Source organism: Triturus cristatus, chromosome 4_1, assembly GCF_964204655.1.
Source record: "Triturus cristatus chromosome 4_1, aTriCri1.1, whole genome shotgun sequence".
In the NCBI taxonomy this organism is placed as follows: domain Eukaryota; kingdom Metazoa; phylum Chordata; class Amphibia; order Caudata; family Salamandridae; genus Triturus; species Triturus cristatus.
The window spans coordinates 1,207,770,406-1,207,790,656 of NC_140585.1; the positions used below are offsets into that span (position 1 = coordinate 1,207,770,406).

Here is a 20,251-nt window from a genome sequence, read left to right on the forward strand (position 1 = left end):
AGCTCTTTGTGGGCTTTGCTGGCTGCAGGAAAGGTCGAGCGGTGCACAAGCGTACCCTTTCCAGGTGGATTGTCTTGTGCATTAAGATATGCTACTCCCTAGCTGGTAAGGAGCCTCCGGAGGGTTTGAGGGCTCATTCTACCAGAGCAAAGTCTTCCACATCTGCCTTAACTGGGGGTGTTCCGGTGGAGGACATTTGTAGGGCGGCAACTTGGGCCTCCCTCCACACCTTCGCAAAACATTATTGCTTAGACACCGAGGTGAGGAGGGACGGACATTTTGCTTGTTCCGTCCATCAGGATTTTCTGGTATAGAAGGGTGGACACCCTCCTCCGGGAGTGGGGACTGCTGTGGAATCTATTCACAAGGTGAGGAATCCACTGGCAGATTTATCCATCAGAAGAACAAGTTACTTACCTTCGGTATTGCTTTTTCTGGTGGATACAGTATCTGCCTGTGGATTCCTCACTGACCCACCCGCCTCCCCGTTGTCCATCCTTCTATACCTGTAATTCTATGCCTGTAGTTCTATTGATGGGTTTCAAATGTGTTTATCACTGTCAAAGGCATTATGTTATTTCTTGTGCTTTGTTATTTATTTTCCACATTGGGTGTGTTGACAGGCATATTGTGTACTGTGTATACTATGTATATATATATATTGCTGTCAGTCCGTCCGTGTGCCTCGAAGGCACGGAAAAAAGGGGCGGAACTGACGTCATCACGCCGACGAGGTCTTCTTATGGAGCCGGTGACGTCAGCGGAGTCGCGAGCGGAGCCGTGTCTCTGTGACGTCGTCGTCGACCCCATCGGCGTGGACTGCTACAAAAGTTTCCGAATGTTGCTGGCGCAGGGGATATTCACAAGGTGAAGAATCCACAGGCAGATACTGTATCCACCAGAAAAAGCGTTACCGAAGGTAAGTAACTTGTTCTGTTTTACCAGAGCATAATTTTATGGGTATAGATTAAGTGAAAAAGAACCACACATTGTATCTATAAAAATATGTATTTATTATAAGACACTCACTAACACATACAGATATCTCCTAGCCAGAGATATACACAATACGTTTCAATAGTAACAGGTAAGTAGAACGAAATAAACACTGGTCACCATGGGGAGACCAAACCATATGCTAAAATAGTGGTATGCGAACCACAACTCAAGTCAAGACTATACCCAGAAAACGTAGAAGTGCCGGGGACCCAAGGAACCACCCGAGGTAAGTAACCAGGAACCCCACGGAGGCCATGTGCAGAGTGGGAACCTGACTGTGGGCTGAATACAAGTCAATGGATAAGTCGCGGTTGCAATTTAAAAAAAGGCTGACCCTTCCCAGTGGACCCTGAAAAAATCCAGTGGAAGACAGAAGGTTGAAGAGCCACCCCACCCGTATATACCCCAGGATACCTACACCAGGGAAGCCAGGTGCATAGTTGTGAAGTGGCGCGGAAATCGTAGTCAAACTCAATGGAGGACTCTAGGAAGATACCACTGCTGGAGAAGGTGAAAGTGCCCCGTGGAATCCAAAGGTGGATTCAAGATGAGAAGTACCTGCAAGCAGAAGGGACAGAGTCTATGCCACTCAGGAGTGTCCAGGAGGCACGGAAGACGAATGCCCACCAATGTCTGGTGTTGCAGGAGAGCTGACGGTGACCTTGGAGCAGCAGCTGTGCGGACCAGGCAATGCTGTGGAAGACCAGGAGCCGTTCACGAGCTGTCCCACATCGGATGTCGAGAGGTGAGTTGTCGGTGTCCGTCGGGAGGACCAACAAGCCTTGGCAACTGCAACCAACGTGGAAACCAAAGAAGGTGCAATATCGGGACCAGCAAGGTCCAAGTGACTCACCACAAGCTGGGGAGTCAGAGCATGCCCGAGCAATCAGGGGAGCTTGCTGAAATGAAAGAAGACCCTCAAGAGGACCCACAGACCAGAGACACTGGAGTCGTAAAATGACCTCAACAGCAGGCCCATGGTGCAAGTGATGTGGTCAGGACGAAGATCTTGGTCACAGGAGATGGTAGAGGTTGGGGCTACTTAGAGTCCGAAGATCTTGGAGGAAGGAAGCCAACAAGCCTTTGCAACAGCAAGTCGACACGGTGCACAGGTGTACCGTTCCTGCGGCTACGAGGGATACTGGAATCAAACTTGGTGAGAGGACAGGGCAGGCCTCTTTTGGATGTGAAGAGCCACCTGTGTTTCTGAGTCCATGGAAGCTCGGGATCAGCAGACCGGTCAGCTTCGTTGCGGTTCCTGCAGATGCAGGGAGGTGACTCCTCCACTTCAAGGGAGATGCCTTCAGGTGTCTTGGATGTCCACAGGCCTTGGAAGGTTCCTGTATGGAGCAAGCGCACAGACGTTGCAGCAGACTTCCAGGACAACGAGACTATGAGCAGCAGGAGTCTTCCCAGTTGCAGTGTCAGAACCCAGAGCAAGATCCAGCGAATTCCAGAGTGCCCAGATGGTCGAAGAAGTGTTGTCTTGAAATGAATTTTGTCACATGACGAATCTAGGGACCCACCTACAGGTAAGCCTTGAGTACCCTAAGGAAAGGGATTTGGACGATTCAGGGTTCCCTCCCAGGGGAAGGGTCGGGCAGTGGGGAGGATACTCCCATGTCCTTTGTCCAGTTTAGCGCCTGAGCGTAAGCCAATGGCTGCCTGAGCTGGTTTGAATTGGACCATGCGAGAAGGGCACCAAATATGCCCCTCAAGCAGACTGAGTGGCACCAGCAAGCGCTCCCACCTGGCCCCAATACACTAAACCCTGTCTGGGAGGTAGTCATACCTCCCTGTGACAGGATACCTATTGTTCTGCCTTCCTCTGCTCTGGTCGGCAGCAGCCATGTTGTGCTGTCCGGGTCTAGAAGACTGGTACCGGTAGCACTGAGGGCCTCCTGAAGGAGCTTTACAGTGCATGGAATCATACGTCCGGGGGGATGATTCCAACATGTTTGATGCCAAACATGACAGAGTTCGTTGCAGCCAGTTCAGAGATGGTCATCGCATAATGACGCATGGCCACCCTATTTATCGTAATGGCTGATGCACTTACAACCTGGGAGAATGGACTCCGAAGGATGTATGGGTATCCTGCTCATGGAGGGGCACCCTTACACTTACAACCGAACACCCTGCCTTCAGATTGAAAGGCCTGCTTTAGGGGTGACTGATTTTAAGTGTAGTGACCTTAGATATAGGGAAACCTATATCTGTCGTAAGTGGTGCTAGCACCAGCTTACACAGGCTGCAATGGGTGGCCTGTAGTAACAGTTTGAGTTATCTCCCTTGGGTGGCATAATACATGATTCAGCCAATGGGGGACCCCTGGTGTACCTATGCCCTTGGTACCTCAGTACTATATACTAGGGACTTATAAGTGTACACCAGTATCACTGTGGAAAGGTTAGCTGTTCCATAGGAAAGCATTGGGATACTTTATTAAAGTTACTAAATTTATCTCTACCTAAGAACCAAATAAAAAGCACAAATCCAATTCTTTGGTAAAGTCAGATTTTTAACAAATATTTTACAAAAGGTACTTTTAAAAAGTTAACTTTTACCTGCCTAAAGCCTCTAGAAACCCACCTGCTTTAGCTTCTAACTGACAGCCAGAAGCTGAATTGCTCCTGGATTAGGTGTGAGTTGGCTCCGAGAACGGAGAAAGAGGGTTTGGGTGTGGGGAGGTGCCCTGTTCCCCTCACAGGATGACGATTTGGGCAGTGTCCAGGAACTTAATTATCTTTAAAGGTGCCTGCCCTGTCACAGGCAGATGTGCCTCACATCTTGGCTTGCCCCCCTCTATTGTCCTTCTAGCCAGCCAGACACCAATACCAGTGGGGAGAGACACTGCCCCAGAACCGGTTTTCAGAAACTACAGGGGAGGGTTTGCTCATTTCCCTGGCAGCACCTCTAGGGTGTACACAGAAGCTTGTCAGAAAGAAGGTACTATTCTGCTGTGTTGATTTTAGGTAGGCAGGGGCATTCTGGGATTGTATGCAGTAGGGCAAACAAGAACTACTGCAAGAGTGGGTATGGTTGCCCCAGGAAAATGTTCCCTATTGATCAGGAAGGGGCCATGAGTCACCCTTACCCACATGCTCGTGCCATGCATAAACGTGACACCTCATTCAGAACACTTCTGGACCTGTGGGAGACAAAAGAAGGACTGTACCTGCTGTTGAGACTTGTGAGGAGACCCCTAAGGGCTAGGCCTTCTCCCACTTGTACCTAGGACAAAGAAGATGACTCCAAGGATCAGTTGGTTGTTGTCCTGTTAAACTACAGGGAAACCACAGCTGCAAGAAGCCCACATTCCCGAAGGAGCCCAGTTGACGAGTCTCATCTAGACCTGCACTGAACCCTGCTGGTGGCATTTGTGGAGTTTGTCCTGACCCCCAAGTATTGGAACTCTTGGCTGGTGTCAAAGCCTACTCCTCCTGCCTAACCATAATAGCTTACACTTAGAAACTTTTTGAAGGGTTTTTGATGGAGATCTGACAGAAGACCGAAACCAAGCTGCCAAGACGATCTGCCAAGGGTGCATAGCTGGTGGCCCTGACTCCACCGCAGATTCACTACATTCTTCTCTGCAGCAGCAAATCATTTTCAGCTGAACAGACGCTGACCAGTTCTGACAACGTCAAATCTCTCTGCTTACAGCCTGCAGCCTTGTCCCTATGAAGGAATCTGACTTGCAGAAGAGAGTCTGAAACCGAAGGTAGATATCGTCATCGGACCAGACGCCATGCAGCATCTGAACGATGATGACAGCTCCCTCCCTGGACGGGAACTTCAGACTTTACATGCTTTGAGCTTTTCCCACCTTTGTCAATGGCTTCAACGAGACCTCCTAGTTTGGCAACTTGAGGCCGACAACCCGTCTAGGGATCCAATCTGATTTCTTGCCCTCCCAAGGACTCGACATTCTCAAAACAATTTGAAGTTGGAAGGTAATTCTTTGACTAGGACCAACATAGTCCTCGAATCCGACTTGCTGTTCATTACAGTTGATCTGTAACCTTACCCTTGTCCCAGTGTTGCGCAACTGTGAGAAAGTGCCATCTTTCTTGCATGGTATGCCCTCACGTTTTGCTGAAATGCTGAATGTACTTTGAGTGTGCCCTGGACTCCTGCCAATCAGGTGCCCAGGGCCTATGTTCCTTACCTAAAACACAAAACCCAAATTGGCAAACCCTGGCCACATGTCAGCCCCTGGTAAATGGTACCCTAGGTACCCAGGGCCTTGTGACCAGGGAAGGCCTCTAAGGGCTGCAGCACACCTTGTGCCACCCTTAGAGGCCCTGTACCCTTACACACACACACACACACACACACACTGCCCTTGCAGGCTGGGTGTCTGGGTACAAGACAAAACAAAGAGTCGACATGGCACACATCCCTGTGTGCCATGCCCCCCACCTACACTGCCATGGCATACATCAGCCACCCCTCTAGCTGGTTGCCCTATGCCAGTGGTGTGGGCACAGGAGCAGGAGCCCTGTGCCCCTTCAGTACCCAGGTCCATTCCTGGGCACTGTAAGTGCAGTGCTGCCATTTAAGAGTACATGGTGCTGAGAGCTCGTCAAACACGAACTCCACAGCACCATAATGGCAACACTGAAGAATGAGAAGTTTGGTATCAAACTTCTCAGCACATTAAACTCACACTGATGCCAGTGTGGGATTTAATGTACCAAGCACCCCAGAGGGCATCTTAGAAATGCCCCCTAAAACCTAACCTACAATCCACGTCTGTTCTGAGGCTACCTAGGCTGCCACACAGCAGACATGTTGCTGGACCCCTGGGCAGGCCCAGCTCTCCTGGGCCTGCAACAATGCACATCCTGGGCGAGGTGCTAATTCTCCTCCCCCGGGATGGGCAGGGGGAAGCTTCAAAGGCATGCCGCCTCTGTGAGCTTCCCCAGGCCACTGCAACCCCCCACTCTGGCGGGAAGCTTGGCCAGAAACTCCAAATAAGGACAGGGGATGTGCCAGCCTGCCAACCCCACCCCTCAGGTGGGGGACACGAGGTGAAGCACATCTCCGGGCTCTCGCCATCTTGAAGATGGGAAGCCCTGCCCAATCACGACTAGGCTACTGCCCCCCCTCCCACAGGAGAGAGGCGGGATAGGGGGTGTACCCACCCCAGGACAGGGACCCATTGGTCCCTGCCCTTCACCTACCTGTAACGCCCCTAAATCTAGTATTTAGGGGCACCCTGAACCTTTATTCCAAAATCCGAAGAAGAGCTAGAAGAAATAAGACCTATCCTGCAGCTGCTAAGAAGAGGAAGACACCAACTGTTTTGACCCCAGCCCTACCGGCCTGTCGACCCTCGAACCTGCTCCTGCTCCAACCCGGCATCTCTTGTGGCCAGCAACCTCACAAAACCCGAAGGACCTGGCTACCTTTTGACTCTTAAGCCTCCCATGAGTAGAGGCTCGACTCAAAATCTGCTTCTAATCCCTGGCAGCAGCCCGGAACCGCGAACCCAGGACACTCTGCACCCACCAAGCCTGGCCTGTGCCGGAGTGAACAAAGACCACGAGGACGACCCCACGGCGACTGTGACCCCGAGTCCGGCACCCAAGGACCTCCCTCGACCATCCTGAAGAAGCCTGCAGCCTCAGAACCAGGTGCCCCCCCCCCCCCAACCGCGATCAACAGAGGGTAAGATTTCCCGACACCAAAAGGCACCCCGGCGCCCCACGGCCCCCTGTGCCCAATCCCGGGGTACCTACCTATCCTCCAACTACCCAACTTACCTCTCGAAGTGGTGGTGGCACCTGAAGAATCTTCGTCCCCGAGCTTGGAGTCTTTTTCTAAACCGGAGCTTTCCCATTGAAATCAATTGAGCGCCCGAAGGCTCAAAAGCACCCTGCACCCAGCCGCCCGAGAGGCCCTGGCTGTGCAACCTCTACACCTATCTACTTCCCCACTTGCCCTGAGTAAGTGACCAGGAGCCCAACTCCCACAGCCGCGTGGCCTGCTAGTCAGCAGCCACCAACCAAGGCCCCCCTACCTCTTATAGGATAACATTGGGCCTAACTCTCACTGCACCCGGCTGCCCTTGTGCCGCTGAGGGTGAATCAACTGTACCTACCTGACCCTGGGAGACCCCTGAGTCTATGCCCAAGACCTTACCTCTGCCAGTCAAGTACTTACCTTTAAACCGATAACTCAATTTTCTCCATAGGGTAACATTGACTGGTTTTTCCTGAAATGTCTTCTAAGTGTGGACTTTTCAAAACTTAAAATACTCACCAAAAATCAGCCGAGTAACGAAAACGAAAATACTCACCTGCTATTAGGTGAGCTCCCAGTGCTGGATCTTGGTGCCCAGCACTGACTCTGAAAAATACTTACAACTGTACTTACCAGTAACCCAATTTTCTCCCATAGGAAATCATTGACTGTTTTTCTGTGAAATTTCTTCTGTCAATTTCTGCAAACTTTAAATATTTTTTAAAAACCGTATAATTTCAGAAAACGTAATTACTTACCTGTTTTGGATAAAGGTCCCACTACTGAGTCTAGGCACCCAGTTCTGGATTATAAAAGTAACGAGAACATTCTATACCTGCAACTTGAATTTTCTGCCATAGGAAATCATTGACTGTTTTCTATGAAATATTTTCCGTCAGCTTTTAAAATAGCAAAATATTGTCTAAAAATCATCACAGTAATTAAGTCGACTTTTATCACTTGTTTCTGAGTACTGTCCCAGGACTGAATCTAGGATCCAGTCCTGGAATTCCTAAAGTAATCCAAAAAGTAATCTATTACAAATAACTTGAAACTTCCATTGAACTCAATGTATTATTGTGTTTAAAATGGTGTTGCCTATTGCAACCACTTGTAACTTTCTACACAAGGCAATTGCATATTGCAAAGGTATTTATATAAAGCCTCTCATTCTGAGAGAATATATTTTAATACCTATTGTTGGTTCTAAAATAAAACAAGTATATATGTTTTATATATAAACCATTGGCCTAGAGTTCAGTTATTGAGCGTGTGAGACCATTTGCTGACTGTGTACAACAAATGCTTTACACTGTCCTCTGATACTGCCTTACTGCTCGACCAAGCTACCACTTTAGAGAGTAAGGTTATATCTAACTTTAGTTCTGCCAAACCTCTGGGGACTGTGGACTTTGTACACCCTGTACCTATTTGGGAACAGTATATACAGAGCCACTTTCTCACAGCAACCAGTTGCCCATAGTTGGTGCTTTGCACTTCTTGGCGGTATTGCTATTTTAAACATCAGAAAATCATAGCTCTGGGTTCCCTTATTGAATTTTTGTTGTTCTGGTCTCATTTGTTTCTTAAACATTTTCCCTATTTTTATAAATTCGAGTGGGATTTTTATTGTCGTATTTTCAATCTCTTAAGTGTTTCGGTACTTATAAATACTTTAAACATTTTTATTAATTTAAGGCTGCCAGCTCTGTGCCATAGCTACCAGGGGTTGAGCCCATGTTTTATTATTAAAGCCTTTGCTGGACATAACCAGAATAGTGACATTATTACTTGTGGTTAACTACCATCTATCTCAACTAATAATGCACTTTCTCACTCTGACACTACTTGAAGAGTCTGTTAGTTTGTGTTTCGTAAAATTGAAGTGTGTATATGTTTCTACATGAACCTCTCTGTCTTGTTTCAGATGACCTGACAAGGAAACGACCACCTCAGGTGTACAAGCCGCCTACTCCAGAAATGTTGGCATACCTTGATTTCAGTGTCAGTACAACAGGCATGCTCACAGGAATTAAGGTGAGGCTCGTGACTAGGCTCATCTCATGGAACAGAGGAAAAAGAAGTGTTTCTTCTTATAGAATGCTTTGTATTTTATTTTTGAATGTTTTTTAACACATTCACAGGTCCAGAGGAATTAAAACTTTGCAGGGCAATAAAGTATGGCCTGTCAAATTCTACAGACAGAAACTTTCCTCCTGATCTGACTGCTCGGTGTTTCACTGCTGACCCCCTTGCACAGGCTTTCATTGACTGATTTAATCTGATTAACAGCAACTCTACCATAACATCATCAGAACATAAGCCAGATTTTGTTTCCCTCCTGGGGGTATGTATACGTCCCAGGTTTCTGACCGTTCTTTAACAATACAACAAAGATCTTTGAGTATGCTGTTCCGCTTCTTCCACTCATTCTTTACGTGGTCAGTAAACTCAGACTTCATTAACCTTGATACTCATAGCTCCGATCTGGGCTCGACAACCATGGCACATAACATTACTAGAGCTATCCTTAGTACCTCACGAGAAGCTACCCAACTATCCAAACCTTATCACTCACATTGGGGGCAGAGTCAGACATCCCAATGCTGAACAACTCAATCTTGCAATCTGGTTCCTGAAGTCATAGAGTTTAGGTACTTAAACGTACTTCTTGAATGCATGAATATTTTAAAGAAGCCATAAGACCAACTAGAAGGGTATGCTATGCCGCTAAATGGAAATATTTTGTTCACTACTGTGCTTCAAAAAATATGAATCCATCATCTCTATCTGAACAACAGCTAATATGTTACTTCTTACATCTGCGAAAGGAAATTTAGCGTACACATCTTTATGTCTACATTTGGCAGCAATTGCAGCGTACCTGCAGAACAGAAAACGCCAATACCTTTTCTGCATACCTGTCGTGAAAGCTTTTATGGAAGGCTTGAAAAGTATCATTCAACCTCGTACACCACCTGTACGTACATGGAACCTAAACATTGTGTTAACAGTACTCATGTCCACCATTTTAGCCAATGCACACAAGTCAAATACAATTCCAAGATGAAAGGTTGCTTTCCTTATAACCATTACCTCCCTATGAAGAGTAAAAATACTTGCACTCACTATTGAAGAACCTTACTTTCAAAGTATTCCAGGACGAAGTACATTTACGCACAAATCCAAAGTTTATATCAAAGGTCACATCACGTTTCCAATTGAATTAAACTTTGGTTTTACCTGTTTTCTTTCCAAAACCAGAAACATTGGCAGAAAGAGCATTACGTACCCTTGATGTCAAACGAGCTCTTCTGTACTATGTGGAAAGAACCAACACAATATTTGTAGCTTTTTTTTTAAACACCACACAAAGGCAGATCTATCTCCAAGTCCGGAATAGCAAGATGGATAGTCAATGTACACAAATTTGCTACATCAAAGCAAAACAAACATTAACAACTATGCCCAAAGCTCTTTCAACACGAAAAAAGGGAGCATCGATGGTATTTTTAGGAAATATCCCACTAATTGACATTTGTAAAGCGACAAGATGGATAAACCGAGACACTTTTATCATCACTATTGTGTGGATGTGCAAACTAAACAACAAGCTCTAGTGTGACAAACAGGTTTATGCACATTATTTCAAGCAAACACACCATCTCATGCCTAAAGCCACTGCGAAAGGGGCACTGCTTTACAGTCTGTGCATAGCATGTGTATCTGCAGCCAATACATGCTACTAATAGAGTATGCTACTTACTCTATAATCATCTTGTCGTAGCGTGTAGTGCTGCAGATTCTCATGCACCCTCCCGCCTTCCTCACAGGTATTAGATCGTGAAACAAATGCACACAAATTTAGCATGTTAAACAGCAAAGCTAACCTCAGCAGACCATACCCTTACTTCCTATATGGTAGAGAAAAAAACATTATCTAACAAAGGAGCTGTTGAACATGCGCAGTACCTTGAGGAGTAGGAATACGACGCACGATGCGGACCATAAAGCTTCTTCGAGAAAAACAACTTTAAGAGTCCGTGCCCAACACTAGATGGCAGAAATATGCATAACCTGTGAATCTGCAGCACTACATGCTATGAATAGATGCTTACAGAGTAAGTAGCATACTACTTTCCTTACCTCGACAACTGCTTGTTGAAGGTGGGCTCGGTGCAGTCAGTTGTAGACCACCTCCAGATGTCAGCGAGCCTCTTGACATCGCTGGGGTTCATGATCAATGAGCTGAAGTCACACCACATTTCTTTAAGAACTACCAGTCATTTGTGCTATCCTGAATAGATTGCAGTTTGAGGCCTTTCCTCTACCGCAACAATTTGAAGACATTCAGGCTATGATCCCATTGTTTCAACCTTGGTCATGCATGTCAGTGAAAGCAACTTTAAGACCTCTTGGCATCTTAGACTCCTGCATGGAATCTGAATTTACAGTGGGCCCAACACTGAGGAAATCTATTGAATACCATCCAATTTTCGGAAGAGATGCCTCTGTCTGCAGTGGCGGCTCCTCGAACGCAATTGTTTCAGCAGCAGACCCCTCTCTTCCCCCCCTAGAGCAGACAGTGGTGACAGTTACGTTCCTACTGTGTTGGAGAGCTCATCTGGTGGAGGTGGTGATCAGAAGAGTCTGGTCTCTGAAGGAAGCTTGGCTCCATGTCAGTCTGCTGGAGTTACAGCCTATTTGTCAGGGCCTGAAGACCTTCCTCTTGTCTATCAAGTGGAGATTGGTGCAGGTTCTTATGGGCGACACCACTACCACGCAGTACTGCAACAAATAGGCCAGCGTGCGCTTGGGCCCTCTACCAGGGGGATCTGCGCCTCTGGAAATGGAGAGTTGCCAGGCCATTTCTCTGGTTGTGAACTACCTGGCAAGATCTCTAAATGCCAGGGTGGACAAACTCATTTGCAGACGCTTAGTGGATAATGAATGGCAGTTACACCCAGAGATAATGTAAGTCATTCTCCAGCAATGGGAAGAACCCTAATTTATTTTTTCCCCCTACTGTAGAGAACATAGAAAGTCAGTATTTGTGTGTCCCAGAGGTCCAAGATGGATGGCTCTCTTTTGGAGACTCCTTCGGCCTGGAGTAGAGCTGGGCACTCTTGTATACGTCCCCCACTTCTACACCTCCTGGCTTGAGTTCTGAAGGAGATCAAGACCAACCAGTTCCAAGCTATGCTAGTGGCTCTGTCAAACTACTGCTTTGGGAGGGTCTGCTGCCGCAGCAACAAGGCAGGGTGCTGCACCCAGGCTTCAGCACTCTGCGCCTCCATGCATGAAGATTGAGTGGTGGCAGCTAGGTTCCTTTTTATCTTCCTCCTACGGTCATTGATGTCTTTCTATCATCCATGTTCCGATCTTTGAAATCGGTTTACACGGGATGCTGGGACATGTTTGTGGCTTGTGCTGCACCTGCCAGATTGACCTGCTACTAGCTAAGCTGTCTGAAGTATTTTATTATTTTGTCATTGGCCCAGCAAGGATTTGCATTTGGCACTTTTAAAGGCTATTTTTGGCTCTTTCACATTTGCCAGATCAGCCTTCCTTGATTAAATTGCCTGTTGTGATGAGGTTCCTCAAAGGTTTGCAGTGTTTGTTCACACCAAAGCTCTTGGTGATGCCACTTGAGGACTAGAATCTACTCCATAACTTCATCACGTGCACTCCTTTCGAGTCGGTGCGCAGTTGTCCTCTGCGTCGGTTAACATTAAAAACTGTCATGTTAATTTCCTTAGTATTGGCTTGGATTTCGATTGAGTTTCAGGCACTCTCAGTTCACATACCTCATACTTAATTTTTTCCTGACAAACTGGTTTTGAGGACTCAAGCTGCATTACTGTCAAAAGTAGTGACACGTTTTCATTTCGGACAGGCTATCACCCTTCCGTCTTTCTTTGCCTCGCCTCACTCCTCGAAAGAGTAGGTAAGTCTCCTTTGCTTTGATCCCAAGAGAGCCTTTAGTTTCTGCATTGATCGTACGAGAGTTCATCAGGTGGATGACTAGCTGTTTGTGGGCTTTGCGGGAGGAAATTATAGCAGTGCAGAAAAGAACCATCTCTTGGTGGATAATCCTCTGCATTTAAATCTGCCACGCACTAGCTAAGTACCAGCCACCTGAAAGATTAAGGGATCATTCCATTCAAGCCAAGGCAGCTGCTACTACTGCACTAGTACGTATGCGGAGTGCCTACCCTGGCTATTTGTTGCTAGGTGGGTGTCAGCACACATGTTCAGAGAATACTTTTGCCTTGTCTGTCCAGTCCATTGGAATTTACATTTTGCCTGTTCAACTCTAAAGGACCTTTTTGGGCTGAGCCATTCCACTGACCTACCATTTAAGGAGGTACTGCTTTGGTATTTATTTACAAGGTGAGGAATCTGCAGTTATAAGCATCCATCTGAAGAACAAGTTATGAAATTCGGTAATGCTCTTTCTGGTGGATATTTTATCCAACTGCAAATTCGTCATCTTCCTCTCACCTCCCTGTGGAATTAACTCTTTTCCATCTGAAAAGGTCCCAAACTAGAGACCTAAACACTGGTAAAGCTAATTTACCGGTGAGTTCTGCAATTGAGGGAACGGACAAAACTAAGCTAGTTAGCTCGCCTGGGTGTTGATTATATTTGGCCCCCGTCACTTTCGGAGCAGAACAATGTCTGTGTGGAGACGCATGGCACCACCCTCCGTCTTGCAGGAGTACTGCTTTTGAATTTCCAGATCCTATCTGACGCCTCAGGGAATATTCACAAGGTAAGGTGTCTGCACTTACAGCATCTGCCAGAAGTATTTTACTGAAAGTAAGCAACTTGTTCTTCAGGTGGATAGTGTATCCAGCTGCAGATTCCTCACTGCCCTCCCTCCAGCCCTTTCTGGGGAGTGGATTATTAAAATCTAAAAGGGCCCCAAGTTAGGAATTTGCACCCCGGTAATAACAATTGTTCTCACTCTACGTATGTGGGCGCGTAAGGAGATCAGGAACTGATGTCGGCACTCATATGCGGCTCCACTTCATCACTTCTGGAATGGTACAGACCATGGCTGTACAGGGCAGAACTGCACGGTGGAACCTATCAGCGCACAGGAGCATTGCTGAAACAAGTTTCAGGAGTCAGCCTGAGTGGTATTCTAAGGTGAGGAATCTGCAGTTAAAATATCCACCAGAGAGACTTTACCAAAGGTAAGTAAAATGTTCTTGTTGACGAATAGCTGAATATTTTTTTTTAAATGAAGTTATGCTACATATAAATACTGTGTTATACGAGACAAGGAAAAAACACAAGAATCCGTTGGGAACTGGTGTAGTATCATGTTATCAGTAACAGTGGTCCCCATGGTAAGTTATAAAAGCACAGAATTCTTTCTTATTTTACAGACTTTGTATTGTTTAAGATTGCAGATCATGAATTAATCCAGTCAACAGAATTTTTTGAAGTGAAGAGGGTCTCATTCAGTGATACAATGGTGCATAATACATGAATCATTGATAGACACAATCATTCCGATGGCACCGCCCTAACTTGCAGCCAACTGCATCTTCCATTGTGTAGATTTTCTGCTTTTTTGAAGCATGTTGCCTTCTGCTCTAAGGTGCTGTAAGAAACTGGCTCTATATATACTGCACCAAAGTGAGGTACAGTGTGTATAGAGTCCAAGGGTCTCCAGAGGTTTGGCAGAGGTTAAAGTTAGATAGAACCTTACTCTCTAAAGTGGTAGCTTGGTCGTGCAGTTAGGCAGTATCAGAGGACAGTGTTAAGCATTTGATGTACACACTCAGCAAATTAATTCACACACTCGAGAACTGAACTCTAGGCCAATTGTTTTTGTATAAAGAATATACTGGTGTTTTATTTCTAGAACCAAGCAAGCCTGGTACAGGTAAGCATATAAATACTTTGCAGTAGTAAATTACTTGTATGAATACAGTTCAAAATTGCAGTATAACTTGTACTGGTTTTGGTTACAGTTTCAAGTAAGCAGTTTGCAACACATTGCATGTATAGTACATTCAAATGAATGGGCTTTTTAAATAAAATGCAGTTAATTACATTTCAGATTACTTTTACTAACACAGGGTTGGATCCTAGATTCAGCCCTGGGACATTTCCTGAAAACGGGTGAGTAAATGCGTTTTAGTTAGAGGTAAGATTTTTAAAGAATATTATTGTATTTCAAAAGTTGACACTTAAAAACGTTTTCACATAGATTCACCAATGTTATCCTATGGGAGGAAATTCACTTAGCAGGTAAGTTACTTTTGCGTTACTTTTGTAATCCAGTGCTGGACTCCTAGAATCAGCACTGGGACATCTACTTAAAACAGGTAAGTAATTACGTTTTTGTAGTTTGTACGTTTTTTAAAGAATATTCATGTATTTCAAAAGTTGACAAACTTTTTCACAAAGAACCCCCAATGTTATCCTTTGGAAGGAAATTCAATTTACAGGTAAGTTACTTTTTAGTTACTTTTCTTACTCAGTGCTGGAAACCTGGGTTCAGCACTGGGACCTTTCCTGCAAACAGTTGACAAAATTCGGTTAGGTTATTTGTGCGATATTTAAGTAATATTCTTAGTTTTCAAAAGTTTTTTGGGGAGAAAAAAGTGTCAATGTTATTCTATGAGAAAAAAGAGGTTATCGGTTTCCACGTAGGTAATCGGTCTTTTGAATTAGGGTTCTGGGGTTAGACTCAGGGGTCTCCCAGGGTCAGTGATGCACTGTTGTTGCACCCCCAATGGCACTAGGGCGGTGCAGAGTGTTGAGGCCCAATGTTATCCTATGGAGGATAGGGGGGCTCCGGTTGGTGGCGGCTGGCAAGCAGGCCACAGGGTTGTGGGAGCAAAGCTCCTAGGGTTAAGCTCAGGGCAAGTTGGGGACCAGGTCAGCACAAAAGGGGCACCCTCAGCGGCACTAGGGCGCCGGGTGCAGGGTGCTGTTTTGAGGTCGGGAGCCCTGTTGATTTCAATGGAGATTCTGCGGGACAAAGAAACACTGCAGGCTCGGGGACGATGATCGTCCAGGAGTGACCACCACTTCGAGGGGTAAGTTGGGATGTAGAGGGATGGTTAGACACCACTGGGTTGGGCACACAAGGCCGTGGCGCGTCAGGTGCAGGGGTGCCTTTGGACGTCGGATTTTCTTACCCGCTCTGGTCGCGGTAGGGGGGGGTCCTCTGGATTGAGGCTGCAGGCATCGTCTGGAGGCTTGAGGCAGGTCAGGGGTCGTCGGATCTCGGGTCAGGATTGCCGGGGGACCTCCTCGTGGTGTTTGCACCCGCCGAGCCCGGACCGTGTTTGAGTGAACAGAGTGTGCTGGATTCGCGGTTTCTGGCTGGCACCAGAAGCTGCAGTTTAAACACGCCCGATGTTCACGGGAGAAACAGCTTGGAAAGTGAATGCAGGCAGGTCCTCCAGGGTTTTTGAGGTTGCTGGCCGCTGGACACGCCAGGGTTTCGCAGGAGCAGGTTCGAGGGGAGACAGGCCTGTAGAGCTGGGGCCAAGTCAGTGGGCGTCGTCCTCTTGTTAGCTCTGCACGGCTTCTCGTCCTTTTTCTTTTCTTGTGGTTGCTGGATCTGAGGAAGGAAGGTTCAGGTTGCCCTTAAATACTAAATCTAGGGGTGTTACAGGTAGTTAAAGGGCAGGGACCAATGGGTCCCTTCCCTGGGGTGGGTACACCCCCTATTCTGCTACTCTCCAGTGGTAGGGGGGCAGGAGCCTGTCCTTGGTTGGCTGGGTCACCCCCATCCTCAAGATGGCGGGGACTCGAGGTTGTGCTTCACCTCGCCTCCCCCACAGAGGCTCTCCCGCCCAAAGTGGGGGGTAGAACCAGTGGGAACCAGTTGCTGAAACCAGCAAATGGTCTGGAGAGGCTCACAAAGGTGGCATGCCTTTGAAGCTTCTCCTTCGTGAAACCTGCCCACCTTGGGGGAAGAGGCTTGGCACCTCATCCCAGGATGTGCATTGTTTCAGGCCCCCGAGAGCAGCAGGCTCTTGACCCAGGGGTCCAGAAACACGTCTGATGGTGGCAGCCTGCGCAGTCGCTCAGTCAGGTCACTGGTAGTTGGTCGTTTTTCAGGGGTCATCGCTAAGATGCCCTCTGTGGTGAATTTTACATTAAATCCCATACTGGCATCAGTGTGGGTTTAATGGGCTGAGGAGTTTGATACCAAACTTCCCAGTCTTCAGTGTAGCCATTATGGTGCTGTGGAGTTTGTAATCACAACCTCCCAGCACCATATACTCTTAATGGCAGCACTGCACTTACAGGGCCCAGGAATGAACTGGGCACTGTAGGGGTACAGGGCTCATGCACCTGTACCCTCACCACTGGCATAGGGCACCCAGCTAGAGGGGTGACTGATGTATGCCAGGGCAGTGGTTTGTGGGCAGGGATGTGTGCCATGTCGACTCTTTGTTTTGTTCTTCACCCAGACAATCAGCCTGCAAAGGCAGTGTGTGTGTGTCAGGGTACAGGGCCTCTAAGGGTGGCACAATAGGTGCTGCAGTCCTTAGGGGCCTCCTCTGGTCACAGTGCCCTGGGTACCTATGGTACCATTTACCAGCGGCTGACATGTGGCCAGAGATGCCAATTGGGTTTTGTTTTGGGGAAAGAACACAAGCCCAGGGTGCCTGATTGGCAGGGTCCCAGCGCACATCAAGTCAAAGAGCATCAGTAGTCTGGCAACAAAAAAAAGGATAGAATCTCCCTGGCCCACTGTAACTGTGGCTAACAGTTGTCCACCTTTCCTACTCTACTCCCTCTTTTTCTTGTGGGGCTTGGCTGCACTAACTGCAGGTTCAGCCCCCCCAGGTTTCTTGGGTGAGGTCTGGCACTGGGTCAGTACCTCTAATTGGCTCAGACCAACCCCTGGGTGGTCATTCCCAAGGAGACAATCAAGGGGGAGGTCCCTACTGACTACCACCCTTCTCCATTCAAGGCACCCAGCTACTTCTATGGGCACTACAGCCACAGGCCTCACAGTGACTCCCCCTGGTACTGTCTTTACTCACCTCGTTTCCCCTGGGATATACTGGTTTGAGAGAACTAACCTGGCATGCACCACAGTGTGACTGGCACAGGTGTCTCTCATGGCAGTGGCTGAGATTCCATTCACCAGTAGGTGGTTGAAGTGTCTACTCGCCTCTGGAATTTCCTGCTTACTTTTTGGGCCCATACTCAGGTTGAAAACTAGGAGGACCTCCTCATCTGAGGAACCTTCCTCCAATGCTACACTGGCAACCCCTGGAGTCACAGTAGTAACCCCTGGGGCTGCACTAGGGGGCTTGTTTTTAGGACAGCTAGGGTCCTTAGTGTGGTGTCCTGCCTTTTGGCAGTTGTGACACCAGACTCTGTTGGGTTCCCAATTCTTGCCTTGGTACCCTGGCTTAGGTTGTGAGGTGTCTTTGGGCTCACCCTCCTGGACTGGTTTTGGGGGGGGCTGTGAGAAAGTGGCTCTGTATATACTGTTCCCAAATAGGTACAGGGTGTACAGAGTCCACAGTCCCCAGAGGCTTGGCAGAGGCTAAAGTTAGATATAACCTTACTCTCTAAAGTGGTAGCTTGGTCGAGCAGTAAGGCAGTATCAAAGGACAGTGTAAAGCATTTGTTGTACACACTCAGTCAGCAAATGGTCTCACCAGTGGCGTAGCTAGGGGGGGCGGTGGGGGCGGTCCGCCCCAGGCGGCACTAAATTGGGGGCAGACAAAGGCATTCAGATAAGGCTCGGCTTGCTTTTGTGGACGTTCGGGGACGGGCAGAGAAGGAATAGGACTCGGGCAATGTCCTCTTCTTTTTTGTGCTGGCAGCTGTCCCCCCCTCTCTTCCTATTATTCTCTCTCTTTCTGTCTTGCTCCTTACTTTCTGAAAACCGTGACTTGAAGAAACGGTTCACAACCTCTCTTTCCTTCTTTCATTTAGTTGCTTCCCTGTGAAATGGATCCAAAAAAGAAAAACCCTCTTGCGGGAAATGCCCTTTTTCTGACATTTTTCTATTCCAAAGTGCAGCGGGATGGAGAGAAATAGAAGGTTTGTAATATGAAAAATAAATACATACCTAAATAAAGCAAGACAGTTGCAAAGTGGCCAGATTGGTTTGATTCATATCCAAATACATCAGTCTCACTTTACAGAGTTTGCCAGTCAAGCAGTACTTTTGTTTTCTAGTCTTTCTTTGAACAGCATTTTTGTTCCCAGGTGGGAAAGTGCAACCATTCCTGGCGGGACTGCAATACCTGGTTGATGGGTGGATTGGAAAACAAAATGTGTACCATGGCTCTGTGTTTATGGATGTGGTCTTTTTAAACCATACTGCTTACGTTTTGTAAGGATATAAGCAATGGACTTTGAAATGGTTCCCTTCAGGGCCCTGTAGTCATGTCCTTAACTTTTCAGGTAAAACCACTCGCAGATTTCTGAATAGTGAGTGAGAGATCGTTAAGGTAACCAAGTTGTTTCTGCTTACATTTCACATGCTTTACTTAATCTTGCATTCCCTATAAGTGTTTGCTTTCACTTTTGTTTTTTAGGCAGCATATTACTCTTATCAAGTGCATAATTTGAATTGAGCCACATCCAAGTGTTTATAGCGGGCACAATTAGGTTGTAGCTGAAGGCAGTGCGAGTTTCTCTCAGTGGGGCAGTATGGTGTTCAGTGGGGGAGAGGATGTGGCACTATGGCCAGAGCTGTCGAATTTGTAACTGGGGAACTGGGTTCAGCCTTCATGACCAGTCCACCAGACCACTCTACTGAGGGAGCATATTCCCATGCTAGACCTTAGAAGGCCCCACTAGACCTTAGAAGGCTTGATGTCTTAGCACAAGCAGGTGTAGCCTAGTGGTGTCAATTGTGAGTTAACCTTGAAGGCCTGTCCACCACAATCCATACTGAAGTTCATCTCCAGTCTTGCAGGCAGGCCTACGAAGCAGCACACCCTAGAGCAACAGTGATCCAGTCACTGTGACTCTGTCACTGAGGACACATGAAACTTGAGCAGGTTCGGGCGGTGCGAACAGTGTGACCGCACTGGGTACCCATTTCGGGTGGGTGCGTAGTGTTTGCAAGTATATTATGGTTTTAAAAAAATTGCTGCCTCCTTCCTGGCCTCCAGCAATTTTCAGAAACAATAAAAATGTCATGATAACTTCGGTGATTAATGTTCTTCCTAGTGAAAGATCCCAGTTTTGTCTAGTGGAAGGGTTAACTCCTGGAAAGGTAACACAGAGGGTTAATGTGCCTGCTGCAAAGAACATGTACCATGCAGATCACAAAGTGCACTGCTTTAATGGGTGGACCATGATGAATGGTCATTTAATGTCAGCTGTAGATGATGGATCCCTGAACAGTGTCATGTATGTGCATGTTTGCATTGTGCTGAGGGGATTACCAGGTAATTGTTCACGCAGCTCTCTGATGGATGTCACATACGGTTTTTCTGAGTCCCCAGATAGATCATGCAGTCTGTGTTCTTTTTGTACTGCCAGT

General features: G+C 47.1%; 1 protein-coding gene across 2 annotated transcripts in view; it reads left to right on the top strand.

The window, feature by feature from the left end:
• DIP2B (DIP2 acetate--CoA ligase B (putative)) overlaps positions 1 to 20,251 on the top strand; it is a 768,291-nt gene that overhangs the window by 580,526 nt on the left and 167,514 nt on the right. For both annotated transcript variants that reach the window (XM_085654541.1, XM_085654539.1), the window contains exon 29: positions 8,678 to 8,787. In XM_085654541.1, the coding sequence (XP_085510667.1) occupies positions 8,678 to 8,787 (110 nt within the window). The remainder of the gene's footprint in view (positions 1 to 8,677; positions 8,788 to 20,251) is intronic.